The sequence below is a fragment of the Pholis gunnellus genome (assembly GCF_910591455.1).
Source record: "Pholis gunnellus genome assembly, chromosome: 18".
Taxonomy (NCBI): Eukaryota; Metazoa; Chordata; class Actinopteri; order Perciformes; family Pholidae; genus Pholis; species Pholis gunnellus.
The window spans coordinates 13,044,471-13,064,965 of record NC_136545.1 but is presented as its reverse complement, the minus strand read 5'-3'; the positions used below and the strand labels follow the sequence as shown (position 1 = coordinate 13,064,965).

Below are 20,495 nucleotides of genomic sequence, written 5' to 3'. Positions count from 1 at the left end.
GGGAACCTTCAAGGACACATTTTTCTGACAGATTTGGGTTATTTCCCATTAAAGATTTTTTTTTTCTTCTGTTCTCTTTACACCAGTTTCAAGTGGGCGGGGCTCTGTGACACACATAGTCATGCACCAATCAGGATCAACATTTGAATCAAGATTTCAACAGTTGTGGTGTGCTGTCAATCAAATCTGGTCATAGACATGCAGATAGTCCTAATTGATTTCCACCAGCTATTCATGAATTCATGACTAGGTGTGTGTGTAAGTTCATAGCAGCTACTAGCTAGTTTTAGACTAGTGTTTTATTAATAAAGTAAGGACATCTGTAGCCTTGCCCCCAAAAAGCAAACAACTGTGTAAACTGGAAGTCACTGTATCATCACAGACTGTAACACAAATTCATTTATTTTTCAACTTAACTACCAATCCTTTGTAAATAGGTATTACTTCATTTAAATGGAGAAATATGTGTGACGAAGTTAATAGCATTACATATCTAATTATGCTAACCTAACCAATGTTATTTTGTGGCTTGCACTGTAATATCTCCCCAGTTTACATTTGCATAATGCTGCATTTCAATTAGGAGACAGGTCTGATGTGTCTTTCACTCTTGGCTCTACTAGCAATGTTGTGCAAATCTCCACCTAGTAAACGCATGGCTCCTGATTAAGCAGATTACAATGTTTTCCAAACTTTAATCACGAGTATTTGATATTATAGATATTTAAGATTTGTAATAAAGTGTTCAGAGCCTCTAATAAACTGGCATAACATCTTTAGAGAGTTCATTTTTTTGTCACTTATATTAGGCTGCAGTTTCAATTCTGATTTATAGGTTTATTCATCAATTGACACGTGTTTTAATGGACAAAAAGACGAAACAAAATGTTAACGGGACGAAACATTTAAAGGTGAACTATTAAACCCGTAAATAACATTTTATGTGTTGCATAAAGACTTGAATATACAGTAGGTTTGCATATATTCATGTGAGTGTATGTTCATAGTTTACTGCACCTTGTCCGTTTACATGACGGGAGACTAAATGAAATAGCCACACATTCTTTAACAGAGTCACACACATTAAACACACACACACACACACACACAAATAATCATCCACTCCATCCCGAACAAGACTAAACACATTGTCTAGACAAACACATTATCTCTAATCAGAACAGTAATGCATCTTTTCTCCTCTCACAAAGATCAAGTCAGCGGGGGCCTGATGAGGGGAAATATGTGGCGTAGTGAAATAGATTTTTTCAAACTGATAGCATCTCATCCTATCAGCTCCACACCAAGTGTGCCAAACCGTGTGTGCCAGTCTTTTCAAAGCCTTTGAAGAATGTATTGAACAAAAGGGGGGAAAGAAAGTCTCCAAATGACTTCTGGATCATTCCTGGAGCAACGGGATCAATAACTGCCAGGCTAAGCCCTCGCTCATCCATCTGATTCATATCTTCCTCCCCTTTTCAGATATAAGAGGAATCAGTGGACTAAAGGCTCCCCCTCTGTGGCAATATGTACCTGCAAGCTGCTTCCTCCCATATTAAAGCTGTATGAAGTGATTATTGACAGAATTGTGCTTATATCATAATGGCTTTTATACATCAGTATGGTGATGTTTTCCAGAGATGTATGGCAGCAAAAAGCATCCACAGCTGTCTATAAATAGCTCTCTTAGATTTACACTTAGAGGTAACATCTCTTCCATGTAGAAATTCAGCCCGACTGGCTATAAATTATGAAGCAGAAATCAAACTAGTGCCACTATGCAGTCATTTATACACATGATGGTGGGTTGATGTTCAAATGTCTCTCTGAGAAAATGTGAAACTCCCAATGCTGCAACATAGAAACACAAATCCTGTGTTATGTATTTACCTGATTAAAGTGGATCTTGTGATTAAATAATAGTGGTTAAGTCAAATGCCAAGGCTTAGAGGAAAACCTGGCAGGGAAACGAAACTTCTTGTGTAACTGTTTATAAGTTATTTAAACATGGTCTCAGCTGAGTCTTCATACAGTCACAGTGACATGCAAAATAAATCCCTGGGACAAGAGCCTGATAAAGGGATACAGGGTTAGGTAATTTAGGCATTTAAAAAAGCATTGCACTTTTATGACTGCAATGCAAAAGGTCCATTCAATTCAATGCGATGTGTTTTCTTTGAGGGACAGTGTGATTTAGGAAAAATAAAAGCTTATTGACTGAATAAACTAATGTGTTAAAGACCTCGTGTGCTGATGTTTTTTAGCAATTGGACTATTCATGTTCTTGTTTATTCATGACTAAAATGATATCTGAGATAAAGCCGTCTCCAGAGTTCAGGAAAACATTCACTTATAGGTCGAATAAAACCAGCAACCGGCAAATCTGGTTACATTTTTAGTCCAAACATAAAGAAAATCCAAGCATATAGCGCATATTTATGATAAAATAAATGATTGATAACAACACAAATGTTTGATGCACTGACTCCTGGATGGCCTCCTCTGTCTACCTCAGGAAACTGGGGCTGCATTCATAATAATCTTTTGTTCTTCATCCTCAAAGGGCACCACCTGCAATCTTGGAGAACAGAAAGAACCACTGAAGCTTTTAGAGTGTAAACAAAACCTCCAACAATACGTAAATATAACAATGGATGGTAGGAAGTTAGGATATAATCAGCACCCTAGTTTCCAACGAGGACGCTATGGTCAAGTCTCCAGTATTTTTAGTGCATTTCAATTTGGTCAACTTTAAACCAACAAAATGAGTAAAGAAATAAGGTCTCTGTAATCGGGCGATATTTACAGGAAAAGTAGAGACAAAGTTCACATTGAGTTAGATTTCAGTTGGGTGCATGTTGAGGAATTTTCCTTGAACAACCTGCTCCATTTGAACCTGTGTTATGTAATATGTTCACCTATTAATGTTTATATGGCAATTATGTTAGCACACAGCATACACACAGCAGACACGGAGCAACATTAGTGTTCCTTTGGTGTCATGTTTATGGTCACCTGATGAATTTAAGTCCAATATTCAGTCTCCTTTGAGCTCTGTTTTTGGTCTCTGCCAACTCATGAGAAAAATGTCTGGCTGTTTGGATTTTAGAGTTTTTAGCTGAAAACAGCTGCCTGCTGAGGCCCAAAACGCGGTTGTGAGACTAAATTACAGCTGCGGGGTCGCAAAACTAAAACAAAGAGCTGAAAAACACTTAAACGCTGCGTAGAGCTGAGAATATCTGTAGCTCATGGTTATAATTATCTGTGGTTTCATCATGAGTGATACCTTTCACATCACACATTTGGAAAGAAAATGCGGATTAGTGCACCTTTAAAAAAAACAACAACGAGACGCTAACCCAACAAAAATTACATCAACAAAACAAATGATTTCATACAAAATCAGAGATTGTGTTTTTGGGGACTTGGGGGTCGGGGTGGGTGGGGGGACTTCACCTCATCATGACCGCAGTGTCTCTAAAATCTATATGAATACAACCTAGATTCATGGATAGTTTGGATAACTCGCCGGAAAATCAATGCTTTATTTAAAATAGTATTCCTATGTATGGATTCATTATCTGTGATATTTCTTTAAATAGCTTAATAAAATGATATGGTGTGGAGAATTGCATAGAAGCCTCTTATGAAAGAGTCATTCTGACCTCTATCCTGTCACATCCTCTGTGAACACAGTTACATTATGTAACCAATGCATCACAAAGAGACACCATACAGCGATGTAAAAAAAAAAAAAAAACATCACATAAAATAATCATCCTGAACAGACAGACGAACAGAAACAGCAATGGTTCGTCTAACAACAAAGCGTGTCTCAATAAAAAAAAGGAGGTGCTGACTGTCAGCGCTCGCGCGACAGGCAGATATCCAGTCTCATATCAAAGATATACTAAACAGTACTGTAATCCCAGACTTTGATCACGTGAGCACAAACTTGGCCAAATGGGAAGGCGAGTCTCTGTAGTACGCTTCCGACCGCCATTACATTACAATGCTCGGTGGGCTGGACAATCGTGCGCGAAAAACTGCTACAGCGGCGCTTCGCGCAAAGCAAACAGACACCGAGGGTGAGGATGACACACTCGGGTTACACGCTCACTTATTTACCAATATAATAACACGCTCCGAGAGATAAACCACGGGGCAAAGGAGTCGCCGCTGAGGGGAAACCGTGCACACGTCGGAGGATTTAATTCAATCATCATCAAATCGTTTCTCGAGAAAGGAGGGAGGATGTCGCGGTGGTTTATAGAGAGATCTGCAGCGTGCAACATATTCTTTATGGCAATGATCGGCGCCAGACAAGGACTGTCACTTTTGCTTGAACTGTGCATTTAAAAAACGATTTTTTTGTGTGTGTGTGCAAGATTGAGGCTGTTGTGGCCGCGAGAGGACGTTTCGTAATGATATAAAACTGAAAGGAAGGAAGGATTTTTTTTTCAAAGCTCGGGTCTACAGAAGCCTGCTTGTCGTTTTCCTGGCGGTGGAGTGTAAGAATAGTTTTTTCTTGTCTGAACGCTTTGACTCATGATTCGAGGTTACTGGGAGCCCGCTCGACTTTGTCCGCCCTGCCACGGAGGAGCACCGGGGGCTTTTTCTTTTTCTTTTCTCTTTTCCTCCAGCGACCACCTCGTCTGAGGTCCGTTTTAATTGAAGAGCAACAGAGGGATTCAAACATTCCAGCTCGCAGCGCCTGTTTGCGTGAGGCGGACTGGGTTACATTGTGAGAGGAACGGTTGTGGTAAGAAAGAAGGCTATAAATAGCTCATGCAATTCTCGAAAACTATCACAAGTGGTGCATCAGCGTGCGGAGCAAGACAGGAATCAGATATCCTGCATGTAACGTCTCGGCTTTTAAGTTCGCCGGATCGCTTTGTGCACAGCTGCGAACGTGTGATATTATTTTTTAAAGAAGTTTTGACTCCTAATTTCGCATTTTTCTTTGGGGTAGGGGGGGGGGCGGAGGAAAAGGACTCGTTTCCTCATGGATTATGCTCATTTAATGCTGAAACTATCAGCGGAAAGACTGATATGGAAACAGGCTGATCGCCCTCGGTGCGTGGATTGAGATGGATACATTGCTGTGCTCCCCGCCTTTGACAATGATCACGTTTGGAACCGCCTGACCTGGTTTGTAACAATGTTTTGATCCCCGCACACGCTTGGATTTACATTACAACATTATATCCGCTGGGGGCTTTCGTGGACGCGTTCTGCACTTCTCTTTTTGAATACGCCCATTCCTCTGCCCGACCATCCCGAGTCCATTATCTGGACCTCTTGTGAGGTTATACGCCTGCTTGTTTTGGCGGACTCGCACGGGAACCGATTTGTCAGCCCTGCTCGGTGTTTTATATACCGATGTAGGATTTCGACATGCCCAGCGCTGACGACCCCAACGGCGGACGATTATGACTACAACAGCGAATTGGGTGGCTAACGGGGCAAGCCTTGAGGACTGCCACTCCAACATCTTCTCTCTGGTACGGTACACCCATAAAGCATGCTTGTCACAGACACGCGAGCCAGTTGTGATTGACAAGTCGCAGGACCGCGGGAGGCACGCGCAAGTGTGTGTGTGTGCGCGTGTGTGCGTGTGTGTGTCTGCTGTGCAAAGGCGAACCAATAGCTGGTGTTGTTATGAGGTAATCATTAACACGGGTTAATGGTCCGAGAAAATGCACCACGTCTTACCCCTGAGCCTGTTTAGAACGAGACGTCTCCCGGTTACAAACAATAACACTATTATCATGATTCAAAACGTGTCTCGTAAATGCAATGTTGAAATGCTACCAAAACAAACGGACCACTTGTTTTTGGCGTGGGTTTAGCAGATAAACAATAGATTTAACACTCATTTCTCTCCATCTAGAGCACAGTGTGCTCTGGCCCTTATCCTCACTCCCTTTTTAAATAATCATTCCACTGTCAATTTAGCTGGAACTCTGTTGCATTGCCAAGCAACTTACTTGGAAAGAATAGGGACTGGTACCTCTCTTAAATATTTCTAAAGCCAGAGAATAAAAAAAATAGAAGAAGAAGAGGGGTTTCCGAATAATAGATTAATGTGCTGATCTACAAAATTATCTCACCAGGTTTTAATGGGAAGATTATGGATCATTTTGTGTGAATGTCAACTGAGTAGCACACAAAAGCAACATTTTCAGATCCAAACCGATGCAATAATAACGTCTCCCGGAGAAAAGGAAGGTTAATCAGATTTTGACTGACAGCGGCATGTATCAAGCACACAGCGGAAACAACACTTTCACACTCAGTTTATCTGAAAAAAAAGGTGTTTCGTTAGACTCCACGGGCAGCATCATTTTCGTGGTAGTCACTGGTTTTGAGGGCGGAGGAGATTGAACAGTGTGTTTTCACAGTTTTCATCCTGCAATCAGCGAGTTAACTGTCCTACTACAGCAGGCAGCCGAGTGGAAAGGCATGCGGTAGACAGGCTCAGGCTGCTGAGAACCACAACAACATAGGGGTCCTCGGGGCTTTTTAGGTGATCGTGCAGGTTGTCCACCAGCTACAGCGGCCGACCCCTGTTGCACTACACAGGTTACACCAAAGCTACAGGAACGCCTGTCTCATGGTATGGATTTGGATGTTTTGGTGCATAAGGGAAGAGAAAGAAACTTTGTAGTTATCACACAGCTTGCAGAAATCACTTTCAAACAACGCACTGGCACGTATTTTAGCAGCTTTTCTGCCTGAAAGCAGTGAGCGATGGATTGTAAATATTATCTTGAGCTATTCAAAAGCATCTCCTCTGAATTTCTGTTCACTGGTGTTGAAATAAATGGAACGGCGCTCCAGTGTCAGGCGTCTTAAATTCCCCCCCCCCCAGTCTGACATGTTACAGTTGAAAACATCTCTGTCAATGTCTCAGTCGAGGTTATTCCCTCATGGAACAAGCTTTCATTCACTCTCGCCGTGGCGTTGTTGGCCGTCGTGCTGGCCCCGTGAACATCCCTTTCAAACTGAGGGAGAAAGAGACCATCCATCAGCTGGCTTGTTGAGAATATTTATGACTGGCTAGTGCCACAGCGGTTGCTCACTGGCAGGGCTCCTACAGGGAAGTCCAAGACTGAACAAAACACTAATGACATACCGGGTGTCCTGGTTAGAGGATATGACCGAGACAAAGAGAGAGGGGAGACAGACAGAGGGATGCAGATTGCATCCTGATGTTGAAAACGAGACATTTTGTACATGAAGAGGTTAAGAAGTGGAGGCTAAAGTGCTGTTTCTATCACTGGAATCAGGTGTGAGTATTGATCCAGCGAAAGACGACTTGGAAAAATATGTGTTTTATATGACCAATTGCTCAGTTAGTATTTTCTGCATGCATTTGTTCCCTTATTACTTGGTTTAGTGCACAAACAATCAGTTGATTAATTGATTAGTTGTTCAACAGAAAATTGTCCGACAACAATTTTGATAATCTATTAATAATTGGAGCTTTTTAGTCAATGAAACATGCAAAACATTTCATGCTTTTCTCTGTAATCATTGAAAATGGAAAATCTTTTGCGGTTTTGTTTCAGAGATTTGAGGATGTCATCTTTGACATCTTTGACATTTTATAAAAAAAAAAAGGAATTAATAGGTAAAAGAAAAAGATAACGCTAATGCTAATATTCATCAGTTGCAAGCATGACTTGGACATTTAGAGTTTCAGAAAATGAAGAATACGACTTCTAATGTGAGATATTTAGCAACCTTTTCCTCCAGGTCAGGTTGTCTATCTTCTTACATAAAGGCCTCATGGCCAGCCGGTGACCGCTCTGGTCTGACAGCATGTTAAACCAACATGCACTAACCTCGTCCCCCACACACATTTACCGGCTGCTGTTTCAACCCGCATCAATAAAAAGTACCTTTTTAGAAAGCATAAGTGCCCATACTGTGGGACTTTATGGAGGCACAGCAGATTACTGTCATGCGCTCTGTGAGACCGGTGTCACATACTTGAGATCGCTGCCATCACGCAACCCACAAAACAACTGTCTTGTGTTGCTGGTGATCATCCATCTGTGACAGAAAGCAAACGAGACCCTTGTAAGTGTGGGGGGGGGGGGGGGGGAAAGATCCTAGTGTGCTAAGTTGAAGTGGCGAACGGAGGAGGGAAGGGTGGAGGACGGGAGGAGAAACGAAGGAATGTTTTCAGGCAAAGGAGTGAGTGAGACTGCAGCCGAATCTGTTTTCATTTTAGGAAAGTATTATGACTGATGTGCATTTCCTGACTGCTAGCCTCAGCCTATTTGTGAGAGAAACGGTGAGAGTGAGACAGAGCCAGAGAGAAAATTAAAGAGGGAGGAACGTAATGAGAGAGAGAGAGCGAGAGAAAACAGTCATCTTTCTGTGGACTGGGCCAGTTCTTATGACGCCGACACCAGCCAGAGCCCCAGCCTGAATATGAAATGCAAGGAGACAGTCGAGAGCCTCACGACGCAGGAAGCCTCAGTGTGTGTGTGTGTGTGTGTGTGTGTGTGTAAACACTGTAAACCATCCAGACTCGGGAGACAAACTTCAAACACCCATCACATTATGCACACACAGACGCATACACACACACACACACACACATAGATACATTCACCAACACGGAAAAAAATAAACACCCACATGCACACACAAGCGTATGTATCGCAAATGCAACACACATGCACACGCTAAATCTTCCACCCACACTTGCGCGTTTCATCTCCTTTATTTGGGATGCATCCTATATCCCAAGGACGCAGTCCTTGTACAAACATAGGTAGAATGCAGCACCCTTAATCAAAGGATATGCTCAGTCCCCTCAACGCTGGTAATTAAGTGTCCTCAAGTGGAGGTCTAATGTGATCAACTAAGAGGTGCTCATTAGCCAAACTGTATTCCAATAGAGATCTTGCATGTATAATAATGACGCTGCCGTCTGTTATGGAAATAGAGTGCTAAGAGATGAGGCAGGGAGAATAGCAATAACGGCAGTGTCTTGATTTATGGCAGGTGAGTGGCCGTGCCTTGTAAGAAGAGGCAGGTAATCAGGGACGGTGCCTTTTTGATATAGGCTGTTTGCATATCCTCGTTATTAATGGTGGTGGGTATTGCAGGGATGCTTAGGGATGAGAAAGAGGCGGTGGTTGGATGAAGTGTGGGTCATCATTTGCTCGGCCATAGAGTCGAATCAAGTTGGAGATTATACAGGGCTGGGTATTGTTTTTGCTGATTACTGAGTGTTGGTTGGGATACCAAAAACAATGTTATTTTTAACATCTTACTTTGAGAAATCACGACGAAAGAAGCCAAAGTTCTCAAATGAATTTTAACAGAGACCCTGCCCGCTAAATCAATGCTAAGCTACATGTAATTCTGGCTGATGTATTGGCTATATTGCCAATATATTGATTTCAGGGCAGCAAATGTTGTAAAAGTAAGAAGACTCTGCAAAACAGAAATGTGACACACTGTAATTTAGAAACCTTGTTGCCATGACATTTCCTTTTCCCCAGTTGAGTTTATTCTTTAACTGTGAAATGTCAAAATACCATAATAGAACACTTATAATAGACCATTTTAAAATATTCTTATATGTTATTGTGTATTCGCCCAAATATCATGATTCGATTTTTTTCTATCCACTATCTCAGGCTACTAAACACAAGCACTTGTGTCGGGATTTCTTTTCAATACAAATGGTCTGCAATTAGCATCATCTATATTGAAAAGATAAGGCAGACGATATTCTATATTTTTGTTATTGTCAACAATTGCCATTTTGGGGGGGAATTTTCTATTATTAAAATAATAATAAAGGCTAAAATGCCACAAAACAGTGACGTGACATACATATCTGTAATGTTCCTAAATTGTATTTGGACTACATGCTCTATGATATGAGGTAGGTTGCTGCTAGCCAGCTAGCTGTAGCTTAGCTACGCTACACAGATCTGGCATTAGTTGTTTTGTAATGTTAGCAGCCGGATCAGCCCCGGATGGGTGGATGAATTAGCTGACATTATCCTCTCAAGACACACTGTTGGCGCTGTAGGGCAACTGAAGAAATGCGCGCGCATAAACATCAGCAGAAGCAGAAGTCAGGGAAGGTTTTCTTAAGTTTCTTTACAATCTGTTCACACAGTAAAAATGTATATTCTTACATAGAGTATTTTTACAGAAGCAACCGTCTGTGCAGTTCATATTGAGATATCTAAGCCGTGCCAGTGTCCTCTTACACAAGGAGAGGATCGGTCCAGGTTTCCAAAGCATCACCCCCCTATCTTCTGCTGCGTGCCCTATGGAGCAGCTCCATCTGGTTGCTTCTCACTCAACGGTCCACCCCCCCTACGCCCAACCAGTGCTTTTGGCGCCGCTCGCTTTCAATTTTGACAGCTCGCACTGGCTTCACCTTGAGACCGTTTGTGGTGCCGCCCACTAATCTTCCCCTGTCGCTGCTGTGGGAATCCCTTGTCATCGCAACAGGACTCAACCCGGCAGTGGCCCACCTGTGTGAACATGGCATTCTGTATTTCAGACACAGACACACACACACACGGGCTCCTCAAATAGTTTGCTGCCATAAGAGAATGATTTGTGAGCAAGGATTGCTCACTTGTGTCTCTGTTTTCACCACACATCTCTTTTCTTATTAAATTCTTCCAGAGTGTAGTCATGGGTCTTATCTTAGCAGTAGGCTTGTCAGGGCTCCGCCGCAGAGGTGAAGAACGGTTCAAAGGCAGGACAGGGAGGGAGGGAACCACCGCTGGTCCCGGAGCTGGAAATGGGACGGGATGGGCAGGAGTATTTTGGAGCACGGTGGCTTGAGTGTAAAATATGTAAGCCCTGCAGTGCCAGCTGTGATCTATTCTTAGCGCCCGCTGGTGCTCCTGCATGTGTGCAGGGCGACAGAAGGCTGAGTGGGAAAGGAGGATTGGTAGGAATGGTTGGTAGCTGGTGCCACCAAGTGCTCGTGATTGCTGGAAAGTCAGCTATTTAGCTGGCATATGGACCGATAGGCTGCTAGATACAGAGATTTTAAACACATCCTTGTCACAGTGTTGCTGCTACTGTGTTTTTTTTATTTTAATGCTGAATTTCTGTGGTGGAAGAAGTAGCTCCTTTTTAAAACAAGTAAAAGTAACAACACCACATGGTACAGATACTTCATCACAAGTTAAAGTCCTCCACCCAAAAAACCTGAATAAGTATTATCACCAAAATGTACTTTGGTATAAAAAAATGAAAGCACTCATTATTCAGAATTGTCCCTTCATATATGATACCTGTGCATTCACTTGTGAGCTGCATTTTATTGCTGTAGCAGGTCGAGGTAAAGGGTGATGATTATTTATATGTTTTGTGCTGCAAAGAAAAGCCATCTTAAAAGGAAACCTGTATTAGTTATTGAGAGTCATTTAAACCAGTTTTCTGTAGAAGTCAGAATAAGAGAGATCGCTGCTCTTTCAATAAAAAAAAAAGAAATTACACTTGACTCAGGAAAATGAATGAACTCATAAAACCAGATTATGACTGTATTACTACTACTACTACTATATCAGTAGCGATATTAGTTATACAATGTTCCTATTAAGGTATTAAAGCAGCATAAAATTGAATAAATATTGTTTAGTACATCAGAATTGTTCTTAAATACTTTAGTAATATATGTTTCACCACTGCTGAATATAGTTGTTCTGTCTCATGCAGCGAGACACACTTCATCTCCTAAATGCTGGTCTTTCCTCCCAATGGATTAACAGCACTTTTCTTCAAACTGTTACATTTTGGACGTATGTTGCTGCAGCTACGCTGCCTCTGATATGACCTTGATGCCTGTTGTCTGATTGCTAAATAAATTCCAGAAACGGATAAAGCTCGTGTTCGATGCTGCTGCTGCTGCTGCTGCTGCTCTCTGTGCCATCACATGGTCTGTTTGCAATCTCTTCAGCTGACTGCAGACACCTTGACAAAGAGAATTTCTTTAAAGGTAGATACTGACCTGCTTGTAGCTGGGCAAATATTTTCTGCAAGCCAGACAGCTTTGCCAATAACATGGTTGGCTGGGATTCAATTGCAGTTAAAGCACACTTTGGTTAAAGGGGGTCTTTTTAGAGCTGCAAAAACAAGGGAGAGAGAAAACATTAATGTTGGCTGCTGTGCTGTTGCAAATTCTAATTATCATGTGTTCATGTTCCATTGAGAGATTATCTGCGACCAATCAGACCGGTACTTGATGAGAACAAACACATTATGTGTAGACTGTTGATTCACAGCCGTTTGTGGCGCATTGATTCTCCCCGTCCTGCCAAACGGCGCTCTCTCTCTCTCTCTCTCTCTCTCTCTCTCTCTCTCTCTCTCTCTCTCTCTCATCTTGAATTAGGCAGACACCCATGATTTTTCAGATGCTAATGTAAATTTGTACAGCTCAATTTCAGTCCTGGCTTGCCTCATGGAATAAATGGACTTTTTGCAGTATCGAAGTGAGACACAAAGGGTTTGATGGAGAGTATTTAGCAGGCGTGACTGAGTGTTTAGGCAGGGTGGTGGTGGTGGTGGCGGCAGAGGTATGAACATGCCATGGGAGCATTGCATCTGTTGTAAAGAGTGAATAGGCGGGAGAGGAGGACTTGAGTTGCATTACATAATGTATGTGCTGAACACGTTAGCAGAAGTGCAGTGGACTTTTAGTGTTCAAGCTCTGATTGGCTTCCACTCCCACATAGTAAGCAAACAGATTACAGACAGCAGCTCGGTGAGTTGCAGGTTGAAACCTGTTCAGGTGTGACCTTCGCTGAAGGTAATGGCTTGCCGACGTCCACACACACACACACACACACACACACACACACACACACACACACACACACTCACAGGCAGACACTGCTTTCCAGTTTTTCTCCTTTCATATTTTGTTTCTCTGGTGTGTAATGAAACCAGAAGAAGTCATGCTGATGTGTGCAGGGCTGTCATTTTATCTGAAATGGCATCCCTGTGGAAAAAATCAATGCAAGAAATTACAAGCCAAATTAGATATTTTTTTTCATACCGCTTATGCTCCATTTGCCCAATTTCAGGAACAATCAGACTATTAACTACTTGTAGGCATTTCAGAAGCCTCCATGCAGTGCTAATTGTGCAATTACTGCATTGAATTCTCTCATTCTCTCACTGAAGAAACTCCGTGAGTAATCCTATACGGCAACGGTCATATCTTTGCTTCTGGTAATCCCAGGACTTTCCTGACGCATGTATGACGCGCTCGATGATATCTTCAGCCAAATTTGGGCTCGTAAATTCCAGCTGCGCGGGAACAAACGGAGGTGTCGTTGTGCTCAGGAGAGGCAACATCCTGAGTAGTTCAGTACGCTCCTTTGTGATTTTTAGAGTAAAGTAAACCACACAAGTGCTTGAAGTATTATATTTCCACTGTAACCCTGGAGACAGAAATCTCTAAAATTGAATACCTTGCTGAATTCCTATAGATGTTGTATGTTGCCTAGCAACTGTTTTTACTTTTTTTTTTTTTTTCTTCTCGGTCCTTCTTCATGATTCTCAGTTTTTTTTTTCTGTCTTTGTGTCTTTCGCTCATTTCTAGCTCTCGGTTTGATTAAGTTACACCAGAGACACCATGTAAAGCAGAGACTGGTTTATTTATTTGCACGTTAATAATTTAGGCTAAGCAGGGCCACTGCTTTAGCCTGTCCCAAAACGCTTTCAAAGCCGCCTGACGCTGCAGCTTTGTGTTGTTTTATTTGCCAAATGGCTGGGGATCTTGTCAGCGCTTTCGGATGCTGCAGTGCACTGTACACAATGTCTCGCTGTCCTCATTGGTCTTGCGTCGCCTCCCGCCTCCCTTTGTGTCAGGTGAGAAGTCGTGGCTTGACGGAGGCTTTCTGCGGCGTGATTGGCAGGTCTATCCGTCACTCAGCCCTGGGGACTCGCGCTGCTCTAATTAGGTCGCTTGGCTTGCTCACCTCCCAGGGCTGGATGCTACGGCAGAACACAGATCAAATGACGGTCCCTTGTTTTTGTAGGGACTTGGAAGAGGTGGCTGCAGAAGGCAGAGGAACAGCATCTGTTTAGTGTCCGCAGCCCCAGAGGCCTTCTTCCTACACCTGTTTGGTGCTTTTTGTTTGCTTTCGCTCCCAGACAAGTGCGGTAATGTGCATCGCTCTTCATTTGTGGTGGAAAATGCCAGAGGGGAGCACGACTCCTTGTGGGTTAATTTGATTTCAGCGGGTTAATTGATGAAGGGGGAGTCGTTGCCTGTTCTGATTTCTGCCACTGGCTCTTCTAACTGGTGACTTCTCACTGCTGACTTAGCAGCACAGCCACCTTCATTGTCTTTGTTCAGAGGTGTTTTGCCCACTTGCTTTTTCATTGAACCTGCCAGCTGTGATGCGTTCAAGAGAAGTTGTTAAAATCCTTAATATTTCAGTCCTGGTTGGAGGTGTGTCTCGTGGGAACAACAGGTGTGGTTTAGTACTACAGAAAACTCTTTGAGCAGCTACTTTATCAGGAATATAACAGAGGAGCAATCTGTGGTATCTGTTTACAGTGCAGCCGAACAAACTCCTTTTGCTTTAATAGAGAAGTCCGGCTATATCTTGTATTTTCCATCATGATGTAAGCATTTTCTACACAACAGAACAGTCTGTTGTTAAAAAATTTCAAAAATTACTGTTGTTTTGTGTTCTAAATGTATTTTTTTGTGATCAGCACTAATCCATTTCATTTCCTGACTGCTTCACAATATTAGCTTTAACCGGCACTAACAATAAAAAACACTTCAGAGAGGCAAATGCAGAATGTTAATACATTGTTTACAAATGCAAAACCATAAATAGTATCAAAAACTTGGTTTGATTTTATGAATATTTTAAGGATACAAAAGTGTTTCTGCTGAAACTTCAAATATGTTGTATTGGGTCAATTCTCTCACAGTGTCTGTTGGAAATAAATCAATTATAGCCTGTTCTTTGACGTTGAACGAAAGAGAGATGGATAGTGTTGCATGTGTCTGATAAAGACTACGAGTCTTATCGGAAGACTCTCAGCTCTCACAAAACCCACCCCAAATATTGGCAGCTTGTCAAGCGTCTAAACTGATTTGACGTTGATGAGAAAGCCATGCCACTCTGACAGAATAAGTGTTTCACTTGTGACGGAGTAGGTGAAACTGCTGATACAAGCTGTCTCTCAATTGCCTAAAGTGCCTCCTTTGTCAGACTATCATACAGCGAGGCTCTTACACCGGTGTGAGATTCCTAAAGAAGCGGAATCTCTCCTAGATGACGCTCTCATGCGCTCTCTGTCAGCTTTGATATAGCACTAGACTCCACTTAGATGAAAATGTTCACATCAGCTGCAATTCTGAAAGAAAATTGTCCTGAATAAAGCTCAACTATCTGCATAAAAGAGATTAAAATACAGTTTTCTTTTTTTCTTAGCGTTTTCTGTAAACATTATTTGTGACTTCTCTTTTAGTGAGCTTAACGTATTTACGGAAGTATTATCAAAAAGTAATTTGTCATGAAAGTGAAAGGAAGCGCTCTCCAAGCACAGAGTCATGTTTAGATGTGCTGTCATTACATGCCTGTCTGTCACAGGCAGCTGCTGAGCCTTGTCTGTGTGGAGAAAAGTCCAACACAAACATACATTCAGCTGCATGTTGGGAAGTTTAAGAGGTCCGCTCAAAAGGTCCCACAAGTTTTTTTTTTTTTTTTGACAAAGAACAGGAGGAGAGAAAATATTTAGCAGGAGCATTCATGCAAAGTGCATGTCAAGTGTGTTTTCCTCTCGTTTCCTCGTTGCTATCTAAGTAGCGTCGGTTTCCTCTTGCATTGTAAAGCTCCCTGGCTTTAAACAATATGCAGTGTACAGTCTTTTAGACCTGCAGTGTGACTAACCTATTTGATTCTCTTTTTGGTCGAAGTCACATGGTTTATCCAGTGCTTTCTGTTTTGAGCAATGTGTGCCAAAGATTAAAGCTTCCGACTTCCATATTTCCTCTTGATTACAAGCACATGTCTGGTGCACTGAGGCTGACCTCTGGTTGGGATACAGATTATGTTTTTTCCAAGCTGGGGCTAAATTCCCTCTTTTATATACAGGAAATTATTGTGAACTCTCTGGTTTTAAGTTTAGGTTCCCATTTGAAATCAATGTTCAAAGAATACAAAAGCTTCTAAAGTAATAGAGAATCCGCTTTACTGCCAGAAACTGAGGAAAAAAGGTTGTTTTTTTAATAGAATACTACAAATGGAGCACACATGTCTACCTCCTCTGTGCTAACACAAAGATATTCAGGAAACATAAGGTTGGCTGTTTGTATATTTTCTCTTGTTTACTTGACATAAAGAGAGGAATAACACAAAGTAAAGAGGGAGAGTGTGAGATACTCCTGGGTGTATTCAATGGGCATCCGTGACAGTGAGAGAGTGCTGAGAGATGAGAGGGAGAGTGGAGACGAGAAAGATAATAGAGGTGAGAGTGAGGTCAAAGCTTTGGTCCGTCTTAGCAAAGGGAGGAAAAGCTCTTGTTTTCGGTCCTGCACTCAATCAGAAATTGAACCAGCTAACCAGCAGTACAAGGGGCTTGGAGAAGTGCCGGCTTTATTGACAGTGAAACAAAATCCACCTTCTTTTTTCCTTGACCTCTTCCCCTTTTTACCCCCGTGGTATGGTTTTTAAAAGAGACGGAGACCTCTGCCGAGGATAATCGCTGATTTGCTCTTTCACGCTTTGAAGGATTGTAAGGAATTTGCCGCTTTGGGTACACATTCGCTCTCCTTTTTGTCTGCTTGTTCTCAACGTACATGTAGTCACTGTCCCACCAAACGCACATCACCACCGCTCGTGACACAAAAATATTTTTTTTTTTAGTTGTCTAACCCTCTCCACTATGCTATTACAATATCGCTGCATTTACCTAAAACACCGCTTATAAGGCAAGTGCTTGGTGTAATTTATCGTCCGATTGGCAGACACTTGCACACTCAATTTATTACATCTAAATAATCTAAGCAGCACTTCAGCAACATTCACCCACTGTTTCTTTCATGAGTAATATTGAAAGAACTAAAAACAAATATTAAAGGTTCTTTTTATTTGCGGGACAGGAACTGTCACCAAAGTTGCAGAGATGATAACAACATGCTTGACAGATTTTTTTTCTTGCTTTCTCTCATGTGTTTACAAGTGATAATTTATTCATACAAATGTAAGATTTAGCTGTTTTTGAACACTGGTATTACTGCGACGCCACAGTCTCCATACATGTGGGTGCATGTAGGCAGATTTGAGCTGTCATCAATGACAAATAACTGGACATCAGCCGGAAAAAAATCTGTCTGCCCCCTGATGCACGTCAGTGTCTTTGAGCACTTCTGGTCTGCGCATCATCACAGCTGCTGGGTGTGTGTGTGTGTCAGTGTTAGTGTTTGTGTGCAGGCATGTGTTTGGATCTGCATGGGAGCATGTGACTGTAGCCCTGCTCCTCTTCCTGCAACTGTGCCACAGCTAATCCTCCCCAGGAGTTCAGCAGGGTGTTAGGTTAGTGGTTTACACATGGCCAACAAATACAAAGCGCCTGTGTTTGAAAGACATAGTGCGGCCTGTGGCCATTTATCACAATACGTCGCCTGGAAATACAACTTGTAATTGGAGGAATAATAGACCTGTAGGCCATATGTTTGCACCAGAGAGTGAACAGGTTTTGCCTTCAAGCCATCCTCCACTCAAAAATGTGTTTTGGTTATTGTTACTGCATATGAATGTTTGACCTTCATATGCATAGGCTGATATCAGTTTCTCTGTGCTCACCTTACATCTCTGACATTACAGTTAGTTTGATATTGATTTGGTATGTAACATACGTGTGATGCAGCAGTGCACACACACACACACACACACACTATGAATTGACTTTTCATTGAAGAAGTAGGAGACATAATAGTCAAGCAGTTGAATACTTTCAAGCTAAAATATTTCCGTACGGTATTTATAGATTCTGGATTTTTCAATGAGGGAGAAAGAGGAAAAGTAATTGAATGAATTTCGCTCGCGGCATGGCTACATAAAGGATGGTGATGTCGGTAGGTTGCTTGATCAGTCTTTGGTCCAAGACTGAAATAACTTTGATTGCTGTAAAATTGTGTACCGACATTTACGGTCCCCAGAAGATGCACCTTACTGACTTTGTTGATGCCCTGACTTTTTCTCTTCCACATCGGTGGCGTTATTGGATGGATGATCTCTTAATAGGGGGCATCATCTGGTCAACATTTCAATTTGTCCAAAATCCTGATGTTTATGACCTGCAAAATCAATGACATTCCCATCAACCTTAGCTGTACAATGTGTTAAGTTAGTGTTAATTGGCTAACATGTTGCACTCAGATGGTAAGCATTGTAAACATTACACCTGCTAAACGGCAGCATTGTCATTCATGTTAGCGTTTAGCTGAAAGCATCAATGTGCCCGTGTGCAGCCTCCCAGAGCTGATGAAACCAAGCAGTGTATTTTTATGTTAAAAACATGTCTAGAGGGGATGTTTAACAACCAATTCAGCAGAGAGCATGTGTTGCCCTATAAAACCAACAACTGGTACGCCTTTATTGTGAATATATTTTTTTGACATTTCACTTCTCCTCGCCTCCTCGTCTCCGCTCCTGATTCAGTAGCAGCAGACAGCTGTGTCAAACAGCGGAGGAACTTTTGACATTGACTGGGAGTGACGAAGGCAGTGCAAGCAGATGTCTTCCTCTTTTGCTTTGGGAGAACCGGCATCCTTGACCTTGTCATGGCTAATTTTAGGGCTCGGCTTATCACAGCGCCAATGTTTATATCTCCCATTACACACACTGTCATTACAGGAGGGGGACATGCTTGTAATTATGGGTCCATTCTGCAGTCAGGAGGGTGTTCCTGGGGGTGATGTGCATACCTCGGTGTACACTCACTTATAAGATGCTGTGGTGTGTGTTTTCAGTACATGCACAGGCTTCCTCAAAAGCATGGTTTTGGCTGGATTCTTGACTCGGACATAACCCTGTGACCCTTGCGTACAAACACTGAAAACACACACAAGCGTATTAAGTCTCTCTCTCTCTGCGATCATCAAAGCTGTGGAGCCTCCTTTTCTTCACCCACTCAAAGACACTGCAGGCTTTAATTATCTTTGAGCTGCTCCTTTCTACCTGTCCCCCGTGTTAAAAAACGGGTCAGTATTTTTCTTTTTCGTCTCTCAGCCGGTCTTGGGCGTCTTGGCGCCCGAGTCAGTATGCCAAACATGATCCTCACAGCTGGGTGAACACAGGAGAGGAGGGCAGCGCGACGCACCGAGAGATTCCCCCCCCCCCCCCCCCCCCCCTGCCTGCCAAATCTCTGTCCTGTTCAACAATGCCTTTTGTGCGCTCCACTCATTCATGCAGAAATACAAACACAAGGACACAAACAAACATGAAAAAGCGTTTCCAAAGCACACATGAGCATCACAGGGGCACCGACGGGTGCGTATGTGTGTGTGTGTGTGTATGCGTGCGTTTGCTTGTTTGCATATGCATGCTCATTTACAAAATGTAAAATCATGGAAGTAGCAGTTTGGCTCATCACTAAATGTGTCATGGCAGAGCGCCTGCATGCCCAAGTCTGCAATCGTCAACACGAACACCTATCATCCCATGAGATTAAATGGAGAAGATGTCAGTCGTTGGGCCGGGCTCCAGTCATTGACCCCAACATGTTTTCCTCTCCTCACGTCTTACTCTCTGTAGCGCCCTTCTATATTTCAACGCTCTCCCTCCTGCAGCAGTTAATTCCCTGCCTTTCACTCAAGGCCACCTTTTTTTTTTTATGTCTCGCCGTCGCTCTCCACCTCTTCTCTCCACACACACTTTATCGTATCTTTACAGCATCAGTGAGTGAAGGTTTCAGTTTAAATAACAACACAACAGGGAGATGTTAAATATGTTGAAACATTTACACGGGGATCATAGCCGTGTAAACAGGGAGCCCGGGAAAATATAACATAATTGGACAGAGTCAGTGCAGCTATTGATTGAATCAGCATTGTCTGCTGCTCTCTTTCATGTGAGAGAAATCTATGTTTACTGAAGTGCAGTACTTCAAGGTTAACACAGCGCTAATAAGGCTGCTTTCACATTATGGATTCATGCGCACTGGCTGTTTTTCTTTTCTTTTCCATCTACTGGATGTGAAGTGAAACATGCTTCTTGAAGTTCTTGAGTAACAATAATTAATTACAATTTAATATGACATTCGTGGTTGCAGCTAAAGATTATTTTCAGTATGAAAATATATACTGATTATTTTCTTGGTTGGTCAATCAATTGTTTGGTTTGTAAAATGTCACAAAAAAAAGAAAAATGCCCAAAATAATGACCTAAATATTAGACCAACAGTTCAAAACTAAAAGATAGTAAATTTACAATTATATAAAACAGAGAAAAGCAGTACAT

The 20,495-nt window shown here is 42.2% G+C and overlaps 1 protein-coding gene across 3 annotated transcripts in view; it reads left to right on the top strand.

Annotated features, from left to right (window-relative positions):
* Positions 1-4,988: 4,988 nt before the first annotated feature.
* Positions 4,989-20,495, top strand: part of LOC306710296 (mediator of RNA polymerase II transcription subunit 13-like) — a 70,295-nt gene continuing 54,788 nt past the window's right edge. For all 3 annotated transcript variants that reach the window (XM_079178737.1, XM_079178738.1, XM_079178736.1), the window contains exon 1: positions 4,989-5,504. In XM_079178737.1, coding sequence (XP_079034863.1) covers positions 5,433-5,504 — 72 coding nt within the window. In that variant the 5' untranslated portion in view covers positions 4,989-5,432. The remainder of the gene's footprint in view (positions 5,505-20,495) is intronic.